We start from the raw sequence: 12,664 nt of genomic DNA on the forward strand, positions 1-12,664 counted from the left end.
CGAACACCGTAACTGCGCACCCGCAGCAACGTCTTGGCTAGAGGACCTGTGGAGACATGGCGGGCGCTTGCTGGTATCGCTACCGATTCAGTGGTGGAGCGGGCGGCTTGAGTCGCGATTGATCAGTAAACCACATGTATCGAAAGTATTGAAAGAACGGAGATGGTCCTGATGCATATGTTCAATCTTGAAAATATGGATCTGTGGTGCCACGTTCGATCTGGTGTGGGCGGCTGTCGGGTTGCGTGCAGAGCGACCGATGTGAGAGGTACTCCGAAGGAGGTATGACGATGTGCATGCCTTTCGGCCGTATCGATGTGTGCGGTTCGTCGCAGCGTAGAAGCGTGGGCAAATTTTCTTTTCTTGAGAAGACTCGAAATCTCTTGCTTTACCGAAGCGTCTGGACTGTTGATCCATCACCATCGGTCCTTTGTGGGACCCAACTCCTGATCAAAGCACACAGCAGCATGCACTTGTAGCCATAGCAGATTGGGATGGGCAAAGCGAGATGGGCAATGGCTAAAGAGAAGGATCGAGGAAGGGACGAAACGGATACGAAGCCGTGAAGCTTCTCTTGACCTGTGAATGTTGTTTCGACTGCGCCGAACAGCCGCTCAGAGGCTTGGCATAGCTACACATCGATATGCATGAGAAAAGGAATAACGACAAAGGAAGAGATTCGTAATCTCGGTGCTGATATGCGTGCATCCAGCCAGTCATGGACAGAATGACAGTTGAGAGTGAGTACCTATGGTCAATTGTGATTGCTACCAGGGTGTACTCACACCGAGGCTGCACAACGGGTCCAAAGCGTGTTGAACTCTGATGTTGCAATGCATAATCATGGGTTTGAATGACATCGGGGAGTGAAGTCGAGCGAGGGACCGCAGCGGTGCAGAGGTCGAAAGAAGGTTCCACGTGGTAGATGACATCATCGCCCAAAGCAGCAAGCACCTTCATCTGAACCAAAGAACGCGTCGAAGAGGCCAGCAGAGCACAGCACAAGGCAGCAACAAACAGTTTCTACAACGTGTCCATACCTCTAGATCGCCTCCAAACCAATCCTTACGTCCACCCCAAAATCTAGAAAGTAACTGCCCGCTCTACTGCGACTACACCCTCCACGATCCTCACAACCTCCACACAAACCACAAACAACTCATCCAACACCCCAGACCCCCACAAACCACCCCCAACATGCCTCCAATCCCCATCCACAAAAACGCGCCCATCGCGCCCACCACAGCCGCAAAACCCGACGGCACCACCCCTTCAACCGCGTCTTCAGACCCCGACAACGCCTCCAACAACCCTCCTCCCACACGCACAACGCCCGCCTACGCCCCCGCTACAACAACACAAGATGCATCGTCGAACCCTCCAGCTCCACAGCCCGGCGCCCGTCCCGCCGCACCAACAGGTTCAGTCGGAATGACAGAAGGAAACGACAGATACACACCAGCGGCGCCGCAAGCAGGCGCTGTTCCAACGGCAACGGTTATAACAACGGAGACACGGCAAGCGCCACCGCCGCAGTTCAGTCACCCCCCGCCTTCAGACTCCATGTTAGCGGGGAGGTCGACGGTGACGGCTACGACGGCTAGCAAACCTGGTCCTACGACGCTCAACTACGGCCCTGCTACGTCGCCGTTCCAGTCGGCTGATCAAGCGCAGCCTACGAGGACGAGCTTGGAACACCCGCCGGGCTATGTTCAGGCGATGGATAATGCACCGTATACTGCTGGAGGAGGCATTGGTGGGTCAAGCGGAGCGGGAGACGCTGAGGGCGAGGGCGTTGGGGCACAGGCGTGGAGCATGCTGAACAAGGCGGGTGAGGCACTGAAGAAGGGCGAGGAGAGCGTGTGGAGGGCTGTTCAGGGTAAAAATGGCGGCGGGTTCTGAGAACGTGCTAGGCTTGGAGAGCCCTGGAGGGGCTACACGAGCATAGGCAGTCAGGAGAGCAGTGCATCACTCATAGTAGAAGCAACTTGTTTGTACAAAGAAACCCATGACTTTCTATAGACCACTATTTTCCCCATTGCACCAAGCGATGAAAAGAGGAAGTACAGCCAGAAACAGATGAAGCATTGCAAGCCGGATATGACGTGTGAATGTATAAAGTACAAGAGTGTGTTACCACCCGGGATCGTGCTTTTCGTAACCAAGAACAACCGTCGGCCCGCAGGGCGTGTTGCCGTTCTCATACACGTACACCCCATCCCCATCTCTCACGTCGCGAATAACTGCTTCCACCACATAAACGCAGGTTGGGGGTATCGTAGAGGGAAGAAAGGCGCTTAACCAGATCCACCCTTGAACTTCTTGCCGAAGAGGATGAGCTGGGCCTGGTCGTAGATGGACAGGACACCGGCACCGGCAACACCACGGAGAATGTTGGCACCAGCACCCTTGAAGAGAGACTTGACACCCTCGGCGGCAACGATCTGGCGAGCGGCGTCCATGGTACCCTTGTACTTGACGGCCTCACCAGAGGTCATCATCATGCGGCGACGGATGGTGTCAAGGGGGTAGGAGGCGATACCGGCACCAGTGGTGACGGCCCAACCAAGAGCGAAAGAGGCCAAGAAGTTACCCTCGAGGGAACCGGTGAGGAGGACGGGCTTGATCGAGTCGTACATACCGAAGTACAGACCACGGTAGACAACGATACCAGCAACGGAGGGCATGAAACCACGGTAGAGACCGCCGATACCGTCGGAGGCGAGGGTCTTCTTGTAGACGTCTACGAGACCGTTGAACTGGCGCTCACCACCCTTCTTGGCCGACTTGGCGTCGTTGGCGAGACGGGTACGGGCGTAGTCGAGGGAGTAGACGAAGAGGAGGGAAGTGGCACCGGCAGCCTATTGTTGTTAGATCATGATTTGCTAGCCATTGAACAGATGTACTTACACCACCGGAGGCCAAGTTACCGGCCATCCACTTGGCGTAACCGTCACGCTCCTTCTTGTAGGCGAACATGGACTTGTAGGTGTCGCGGAAAGCGAAGTTGAGCGCCTGGGTGGGGAAGTAACGGATGACGTTGGCAGTGTTACCACGCCAGAGGGAGAGGACACCCTCGTTCTTAGCGGTACGGCTGAAGCACTCGCCAATGCCATCGTACTTGCGGTCGAGACGACCGGACTTAAGCATCTCATCCTGCGGGGTGGGTCAGCAATTGTCGACATGCAGGGGTCGAGGTTCTGATAATGCTTACCTGGTTCTGGATGAGGAGCTTAACACGCTCGATGGGGGCAGCAGCGGTCTTCGAGACGGCGGCGGAAACACCACCCACTGATAAGCTGTTAGTGGCTGTTGCGAGTGCAAAACTTGGCCGACAACGCTCGCATCACATCCAATTGCCAATGGCAGACGGATTGATGGACCTGTCGATGGAGATAAACGTACTCAAGAAGTCCACCACGAAACCTGGCATCCCGAAAAGGGACTTGTCTGCAATCTAGTCAGCGTCGTCTCGTGCAATTCGTAGATGTAATACACACCCTGCTGTGCGCCCGACATCTTGGATGATGTATGGAGGGGAGATTGGTTGAAAAAGGTGAGGTTGCAGATGCTGGTGCTGCGTTGAGGGAAGAACGGTGTATTTGTAGCGAAGCTGCGACAAATTCTGCCAGCAGCGCTAATTCGCACTAAGCCAATCACGTGCTAGTGGCCTTGCCCGCTATCCCGAGCGCACCCTCATCAACACCTCGGAAACGCGGGTTGGGACAATGGTGAATGAGAAAAAGTCCTCACGATGGCCGTCGCATTGCAATTGACCTCTCGTACGTTCCAATCGCCATGTATCGACGTCGTGCTCTGCATCCAATTCACGATACTCTGCCTCTTGATCCCAACGGAACCCCCACAAGCGTTGCCGTAGCAGCCACACAATGCCTATGGCTTGACGAAACTGCGTCTAAAGGCAGCCCGCAGCCGTCAATTCAACATGGAAAATCCACTGTGGGGATGTACAAGTGTTCACATGCCTCTTCCAGCCCAAGTCTCCCACCCTCTCCTTTCTGCGAGCCACCATTGTCAGGGTCCGCCATTTTTAGGTCGGGTAATCTCGGGGACGGAACCTGGCTCGGGCCAACAACTAGCGGCGAGGGCCTCAAAGAACGTGGGGCCCGAAACTCCAGGCGGCGAATTTTCCATCGCGCTGCCCGCTATTGGCACAAGGGCCGTGGTTCGCGAAGCCTCGCCTGGCTTCTAGGGCTGCCGAGATGCCTTTCCAAGGCTGCCATGGCTGGATGCGTGACGTTGGTGTTGCAGGAGCTTCGTGATGCTGGCTGACACCGTATGTCGGTGTCGATTGTCGCTGTCTGACGCTCTTCAGTACCCCTCCGACGGCAGCCGTCTCAAGTCATCCGATCACATCGGGACATCACAAAGACTTCGCCAGTCATCGGAATGCCAAACCAGTATCGCGTTCATGAAGAATGTTGAACTCGGCGGTACTTCAAGTTTTATCACCGCGAGAACACTTGCGTCATTGCGTCTTGTCATACCGTGTTAGAAGGAGGTGGAATGAGCTACCATCGGTCTTCCATGAACAGCCTGTTTTCTCGAAGTCACTCTAGCTCCCTTCTGCACGCTCCTACTGTGCAAATCATGCTTGCTGGTAGTATCTTGGCCGTTATATACAAATTTACAACATACAAATATACTCCCGTCCATCTCAAGCCTAGCTCATCGTCTCTTGCAGCATACAAGTCATCATTCATTGATCTTGAGGAGTATCATCGAATCCCTAGGCGTATACATGGCTCGGTTTCAGCACAGTAAGCATCTATCAGATGTGTTGTCAGCTGCAGCATAGAAGAATGGTTGCGAGACCAAACCCATTTGCTCATACTTCGCCGTCAAGCTGGCATATGAAGGAGACCATATAGTTGAAGCCTGCTGCGGTCGCAGGCGCACCATACGCACTGCACTTAGTCGACAAGTACGATCTGTAATCGGCCAATGCTCGCGCCATCTATCAACTCAACATGTACGTGAGCGCTTCGGCATGGCTGTACTGGATACTGCCATTCTTGTCCGAGGCTCTCCGACAATTCCAGAAGACGACGAACCGGAGCCAGTACCCAAGACAGGTTCCAAACCAGTTTGTACTCTGCCAAAATGTAACAAGACAGGAGACAAGTCCTGTAAAAACAAGAAGGCTTTGTAAGAGCATGTCGTCACCAAGCACACCGAGTGTTGTCCCGCCGCGTGCCCAATTGACGGCTGCCCACGCACCGACTTCGCATCGTTTATCCATATCGACAAGCACATGAAAGAAGATCATCTTGAATACGCCATGGCCTTGTACGACCGCGACACGATTATCACATGCCGATTCGAGGGGTGCGAAACCCGCCACAAAGCACACGTCTGATACCGTATTCATCCGCAGGAAGAGCACAGAGTCAATCAGCCTACTGTACTCAAGGTGGGAGAAGCCAACCGTTCACTCCTGCTACCTAGAAGGATGCACTACGACCCACAAGTTCAGCAGTCCATCAGAGTACGACACCTATCTGATCCAGACCCACGGCCTTGTCACTCGATCATAACGGAGGATCTTCTTGAAGGGCACGGCGTCTCGATGGGTGTAGGACTATAGCCCCTTATATACAACGCTCCACTTGCATGAGCATGAGAGTCTGTTATACCACAAATATACAGATCTGTTTGTATCGTATCTATAGCAATTATAGCCCGGATTGGTCACACATCGCTTGTCATCATAGCATGCTATCGAAGAAGGTCTTCGACTCATGGAAACAACGCAATATGTATAGTGTGTGGTTTCACATACATACAAGCAATATTGTGGAGTTGATATGTACTTCAAAACCGTCCACGATCGAGCGATACTGTTCTGGTATCACTGGGTTCTGTACTGAGACTTGCCCATCATGACGTTGTTCCGACTCTGTTTCCCAAGTGTCCATCACCGTACGTCTTCCCTGGACTGCAGTCAAATATCGCATTGCTATCGTTCTGCAGACTATCGTGGCAGTGATCAGTTTCGCACGCGCTCCCGCCATGTCCCGCTCTGGTACCGGTCTTAGTATCCATGGACGATGTATAAAATTCACTTCTGGGACATATTGTCACAGCATGTCGCGTCTCCGGTATCGGGGAAGGCAACAGCATTGTTCTCAACGATTGCCAGGCCAATTTGCTCAAGCTATCTAGACAAGCGGGTGAAGGCGGCTTCACCTTCAACTTTGCCGACATACACTGACGTCACCTTGTTTATACGGTCACTCACCTTGCACTAACAGAACGTGAGTCACCGCGACTTGCGCTGCTGCCTAAATAAAAAGACGTCGGCGCTATAACAACCCAATCCGCACCACCACCTCACCACCACCCGCCCCTCCCCTCCAACAATGGCGACTGCGAGAAAGACATCTGAGAGTGTGAGTACTTGGTAGCGACCTGCTTCCTTGCGCGACCCTCTCAGAATCGTCTTCTCGCACAAGCCCGACAAGCTTTCGCGCCACCATGCGAGCGCAGCCCTTTGAGGCATTGAACCCAACCAACACCCCTCCAACTTTCTGACTATCCTCGCCACTGATCGTCACCCAAAAGCGAGTGCGAGAAAAATACATCTGAGAGTGTGAGTACTTGGTAGCGACCTGCTGCCTTGCGCGACCGTCTCAGAATCGTCTTCTCGCACACGCTCGACAAGCTATCGCGCCACCATGCGAGCGCAGCCCATCGAGGCACCTGAAACCAAACATCCCCATCAAACCACACTCTTCTTTCGATTGGATTGATATGCCGAAAATACCTCTTTCAACGCTATTATAGTCTGCGAGACTGGTCATAGGAACAACATATCACTCGCCAAACCACAGTTTTGCGATTTCCATCAACCCTCACCTTCTACCACGATAACAGCCACGCGCTACGACCAACAAGCACCGGGGTGAGACTGCCTTCTTATGTATACACAACTGTGCATCTCTGCTAGAGTGCAACTTCCGCTCTATGGTATCGGAAAGCGTACACCACGAGTAAGAAGCAAGCACAAGCTTTTACAGGGAAGCTACGCAGGCACAACGCCCAACGGGAACGGAGTTCGAATCCCCTTTCCTCGGTACTGCTTCGCCCCTACTGCACGACAGACGAGGTGGTGGTCATTCAAAATCCACTATCAGCTCGCCATACCTCTCATCCTCCATCCTCCTCTATCCTTCTCCATCCTCCTTCACCTCCGTTACCTCCTTCACTCCCCTCAACTCCTGTTATCCACCTCCCCGTTGTAGCTGTCACAATGGCCGCCTTCAGAGAGTTACAAGCACTCGAGACATCGGATGGGACCAATCACGACTTCATGCTCGCCACAGGTGTGGACGACGACAACAACAACAGTGACGACGGTTTCTTCGAAGAGTTCGACCATCTCGGCCACACACCCCATGAACGTCACGATTCCAACGGGCTTACAAATACCCAATGGGCGGAGCAGCTGCGAAACCTGAGCAGCTTTATTGTTCAGCCTGGATCGTACACTCGACGACGCTTCGTCTCGACATGGGGTACAAGGTTTGACGAGTTCAGGAAGGACATTCTAGGGCATAAGTAGGTTTCATTCTACCAATGGTTTTATTTGTGGGCTGTGCTAACAATTATATCAGTAACTCCAAGGTCTTCGTTTTGAACGAGCTCGAGCAATTCATACTATATTACTTTCGCCGATACCAGCCGAAGCCAGCCTGCACGGACAGTGACGACGAAGAGGCCAACGAACAAGGCGACATCGTTGAAGAAGCGCCCATCGATTCGAAGCCGCGAGTGAAATGGTCGTACAACACACTTAAAGAAGTGATGACAGCCGTCACACAGCGAGCCAGCTTCAGATGGAACGACTTCAAGCTCACCACACGTCAAGAAATGCGAGCAAAAGGTGCTATCGAACGGACGCTCAACGACGGCTATGCATCCAAACAAGAGTGCGTCTCCCGCGATCAGGCTCTAGGAGTGTACTTCGTCCGTCGGATGTCGCGAGGCATGATCCAGCATGCTCTCGACGGCCACTTACCTTCCTGGGATACTGCTGTGTTGTTCACCTTAGCTATCGTCGTACAAGCCGCCCTCAATTGTCGCTTGGGAGACATACTGGCCGCCAACAATGTAGAAGAGTGGCCCAAGGAACAAACACCTTCGCTCACGTACGATGACGTGAAGTTGGTACTTGAAGGGGGCACTTCGATCGAAGACATCAAGGGCGAATGGACAATCAGGAATGCCAAAGGCAGCTTCGATCACTCTGGATATTTGCTCGCAACTTCCATTCCTCGAGCAGGATAGCTCAGCCAGACTGCTACATGATCTCAGGCGCAACGTGCTGGTATCCGCAAAACCGCATGTCTTCGTCTTGATGAGCTGTGTCAAAATATCTGTAAGCGGCGGGTTGCTCGTAGTCCCCAAAAGTATCTTGCTCCTTGTCAACTCAGTCAAAGCCGCAGCGAAGCTTGGACTTCGCGCACTGATTGGGAAGGCAGCGGTGATGTGTACAACCGCGTCTGTCACCACGACCCCAAGCTTCAATGTCATCCATCAATCTCACGCAGTGTTCTTGGAAGAAGCTGGACGCGCCAGCGATGCCGAGAATGCTGGCTTCTTCAGCCACTTCTGGAACGCCTGTCTGCGAATGTTCATCGGCTCCGTGAACCGATTGGGTCCGGCGATATTTGGTCAGAACAACGAGCAACCGTTCGCGAAGCAGCTCGCTTTGTCAACTTGCCTTCTATGGGCTACGGCAGGCCTCGAGATCAATGAACTCAACCAGACTTCTCGAGTCAAGAACCTAGCACTGCTAGAATTGGGTGTCCTTGCGACTGATATGCCACAGCTTCAGGCAGGAGCGGGGTCTTTCGATAACTCTCTCTCTGCTAAACACGCCACTGTCAACAAGGCTATATGGGGCATTGACAGCAACCTCATGTTCGTGAACGCGGAGGATGCGACATCGACCAAAGGATATCGGTGGGTCTTCTTACTCCCTCGAGACTGCCGCCGCGGTCATGAAGGATGCCGTCCACCGCATGGAACACATGGTGGGCGATTCCCATACCATCATCAGTCCGAAGAGCTAAGCCAGACTGCCACATGATCTCGAGCGCAGTGTGCTGGCATCCGTAAAAGTGCATGTCTTCGGCTTGGGAAGTTATTTTTGGGGTTTCAGGAAGCGGTTACTTGCATGTAGTCCTTAAAACAATCTTACTCTTTGTGTATCTGGCAGATCATCTACGTACAAAGAAGCGGGATGGGCACTACACAGAATGAGCTAGAAAACTACATGATATCTCTAGTCGCTCGTTTCAAACTTTGGGATTGAACGTCTCCATCTCGCATATGTATTGGTAACTGAATTTGAGAAGTAGCGCGATGACTATACGCATGAAGAGCATATCGTGAAGTCATAATGTCTCTCGACCCATGTTCCACATGCCGCCTACACCAGAAAAACGGAAGTGTGTCTTTATTTGCCGGAGAGCATGTGTGCGTCAGACACAATCGTAACTTCTCAACCTTTGAGCACAGAAAGTCATGTCTACGGCAATCAACTCTGTGGCTTCTCCAACTCACACCACATGAGTCCATGTCTGCAGCAAAGACGTCGGTATCCAGAAGACTTTTGAGAGTATGAAGCGCTGGCCTTTACTTAAGTAAGAATATGTATCCAACAACCACATGTGTGTCTTGCCAAACTCAAAAGATACAAAAGCATGTCTACGGCAACCATGCTTGTGACTTCTAAAACTCGCCCTACTTGAGCGCATGTCTGCGGTAAAGATCTCAGTATCCAGGAGATCTTTTTGGACCTAGAGCTTTGATAATAACGCCCCTCCCAGTCCCCATCAACATCGAACATCAAACATCTGCTTAAACACAGTGTTAACCAGCACACCAGGTCCCATCTTCATCGGCACAGCAACCTCCTTCAACTTCCCCAACACATCTCCTTCCCTCTCCTTCACCGGCTCTCTCCCTGCCATCATCTCCACTGACCCGCTCTCGCCGTCACCACAATCTCTTCCTATTCTATACCAATACTCCGGCCAAGAATGCCCATTACCATCTTCCAGCCCCGTCTTCTCCACGATATGGCTTGCACCTGGTGAGATACCCAGAATTTGTACTCGCGAGCCTGAACTGCTCAGGTAATACAGCATCTGTGCAGCATAGTGCTGCATAACCATCTCATCCAGTGCATCAAAGCCGACGGCGTCGGGCTCACGATCTGGAACGAAGTTGGCGTGGGTGTAGTGGATATCTGGTGGGGATAGGAGGCGGAGGTGTTTCAGATGGGGGTGTGCGGCGATGTGTCTAAAGACGTTGTCAGTTCTCGCTATGAGAGTTTTGGGGAGATAAGACCTTGGAGGGTTGCTTACTAGAAAAGTCTTCTGGTCGAATATCATGTCGGAGCCGGGTCGGTCTGGCACTAGATAAGAGAGTGGGTTGGGATCTCGGATCGGGTGGAGGGATCGGCGGGGGAAGCGTACGGCGAGACCTTCGAGATAGGGGAGTGATTTTAGTAGTCTTTCCAGATCCTTCGGGGGGTAGAAGGGTACGCGGTCTGTTATCTGGCCGTCTATGCCGAGTTGGCGGAGGGAGGTGTGGCGGGCGATACAAGATATATCGACCATGCGTCCGTCTGCCATGCCGAGCCAAAGCTTTTCCAGGCTGTTGAAGGAGTTGAGGAGTGCTTCGACAGCTCGAATGGTGTCTTCTAGTGGAGAAGAATTCCGAGCCATCATAATGTTCAACTCAGTGAGGTTGCAAACGGGCGCAAGTACTGTCATTAGATCGACGATGCTCTCGCAATCCACGAGCTGAAGGCATCTGAGTTTGGATAAGTCGACGTTGCCCTGCATTAGAGCTGCAGCCCTTCGCCCCAAGACCACCTGCTCCAGGCTCACCCGTGATAACTTGAGTTGAGGAGGCGTACTGCCACTTTCAGACGGCCCTCCAAAGACGGCCCAGTCTGGTCGTGCCTCTGGGCGGTCAGGATACGCCACTAGACTGAGGCAATCAGGACGTGTCACAATCCTGAGTTCTTTGAGATTCGGAGCGCTGCGCACGAGTAGTCCAGCCGCCTTGCATTGTTCGCTGCCCATGTCATCGGGCATCACGGTGAGCGACTCGATACTTGCAAGTTGAGAGGATATCCACGATTCGTGAGCTCCGTGTGCGTAGCTTACGTTGGCAGTACCAAGCCCTGAATTGAAAAGAACATCGAGCCGCTTTATCTTCGTCTGGTTCTGCAGCAGATGAAACATCATCCCTGTGGACAAATTGACTTCCCCGGCTAGAGCGCATAATGCCCCCTTAAAAATTTCATTAATAATTGTCATAAGTATCATCTGCGTTGAGTAGTCGCATGCATTGTACAGCTTCTCAGTACCACTGCAGGCGATGTAAATACTCTTTACGTGGCGTATGACGCCGTTCCCAGGCTCGAGGAGTGTGTTCAACATTTCTGGGGTGACATTATCCGACGCTATCGTAAGGTTCGAAAAAGCCATTGGCGTGATGATATCTCGCCATTCGTGGTTGACGAGACGAACGGCTGCATTGGTGGCTTTGTCGCGTACGGAGGCGAAGATGTTGGTCTTCATCTCTGCTGGCAGGCTTAAGAAACTAGCTGGGCCCGATGATTCGGCCATCTTGAATGGGTTACAAGTTGGGGTGTGGTCAGGGGTGACAACAAGGCGGATGAGGTGAGTGTGTTGCGCTTGTCACTGGTGGAGCGCAATGAGTTATGGTTTCAAACAAAGGCGTGAGAGCCCAGACAACAGTCCGAGTGAAAGGCTCTGGAGTCGCTGACGACGTTCCCTCTCATTGTTGGCAGTTGATGAGCGAAATAGAAAGCATGTAAGGAGCGAATTGTGACTCTGTAATATGTAGAACAGAGAGAAGTGTAGATTGTATATTGATGTTCTATCTAGAGAGAAACCCCCTAGTCTATATAGTAGGGAGGTGACGCTAGCAAGTGAATGGGTGGATCACGTGCATGGATGCCGAACTAACATCATGTACAGAAAATATAAGCCTTGCGTCGCCATAAAGGCCTAATAGAATCCACTCAATCAATCTGAGGTATGAGCAGAAATGAGAAGAATGAATTATCCATTCTAACATGCGATGAGAGCTGCGTATATACGGCAGTATGCTTGCCACAAACAGCTGTACGCAAGCATCTCTTTGTACATGATATGGATGCCAGCAAACCAACAATCAAGGCGGTATGTAATTGCAGAAAGATGTCAAAGCAGATACTACTCCTTCAACACGGCCTCCACAACCTTCATAATCTCCACCAGCTCCTCATCCATCATACTCTTCCCCATAACCTGTACATGCGTAGGCAACCCCTCACACTCATCCGCATCATCTGCAATAAGTCAGCCTCAAGCATACCCTCGATTCGCAAAGATCACTTACAAGGCGGTTCGTAATTCACCCCCTCCTTCACAAACTCCTTATCACCCCCCTTCTCCGCCTTCCCAGCAACCAGCACCCCACTCGGCCAATTCAGCAGATTAACCACAACCGTATAAATCGGCAGCCCATACGTATCATGCTTCGGCGCCACACTCTGATACCCCGGCATCAGAACAGCATCTAACCCCTTCTCCCCCTCCCCCTCCCCCTCCCC

At 52.3% G+C, this 12,664-nt stretch overlaps 4 protein-coding genes across 4 annotated transcripts; 2 read left to right on the forward strand and 2 right to left on the reverse strand.

Annotated features, from left to right (window-relative positions):
- Positions 1–1,197: 1,197 nt before the first annotated feature.
- Positions 1,198–1,902, forward strand: J4E86_011501 (uncharacterized protein; the record flags this gene model as incomplete). The annotated part of the gene is made up of 1 exon (XM_051451992.1): positions 1,198–1,902. One exon carries the CDS (start codon positions 1,198–1,200, stop codon positions 1,900–1,902), a length of 705 nt encoding a protein of 234 aa, XP_051296889.1.
- A 395-nt stretch (positions 1,903–2,297) lies between these two features.
- Positions 2,298–3,519, reverse strand: J4E86_011502 (uncharacterized protein; the record flags this gene model as incomplete). The annotated part of the gene is made up of 5 exons (XM_051451993.1): positions 2,298–2,861; positions 2,911–3,156; positions 3,215–3,291; positions 3,406–3,450; positions 3,501–3,519. The coding sequence occupies 5 exons, from the start codon at positions 3,517–3,519 to the stop codon at positions 2,298–2,300; spliced, it is 951 nt and encodes a 316-aa protein (XP_051296890.1).
- A 3,754-nt stretch (positions 3,520–7,273) lies between these two features.
- Positions 7,274–8,310, forward strand: J4E86_011503 (uncharacterized protein; the record flags this gene model as incomplete). Its single annotated transcript, XM_051451994.1, has 2 exons — positions 7,274–7,581; positions 7,638–8,310. 2 exons carry the CDS (start codon positions 7,274–7,276, stop codon positions 8,308–8,310), a joined length of 981 nt encoding a protein of 326 aa, XP_051296891.1.
- Positions 8,311–10,306: 1,996 nt separating this feature from the next.
- Positions 10,307–11,672, reverse strand: J4E86_011504 (uncharacterized protein; the record flags this gene model as incomplete). The annotated part of the gene is made up of 2 exons (XM_051451995.1): positions 10,307–10,354; positions 10,398–11,672. 2 exons carry the CDS (start codon positions 11,670–11,672, stop codon positions 10,307–10,309), a joined length of 1,323 nt encoding a protein of 440 aa, XP_051296892.1.
- Positions 11,673–12,664: the final 992 nt, after the last annotated feature.

The sequence above is a fragment of the Alternaria arbusti genome, assembly GCF_024043155.1.
Source record: "Alternaria arbusti strain BMP 1465 chromosome Unknown scaffold_35, whole genome shotgun sequence".
NCBI lineage: Eukaryota > Fungi > Ascomycota > Dothideomycetes > Pleosporales > Pleosporaceae > Alternaria > Alternaria arbusti.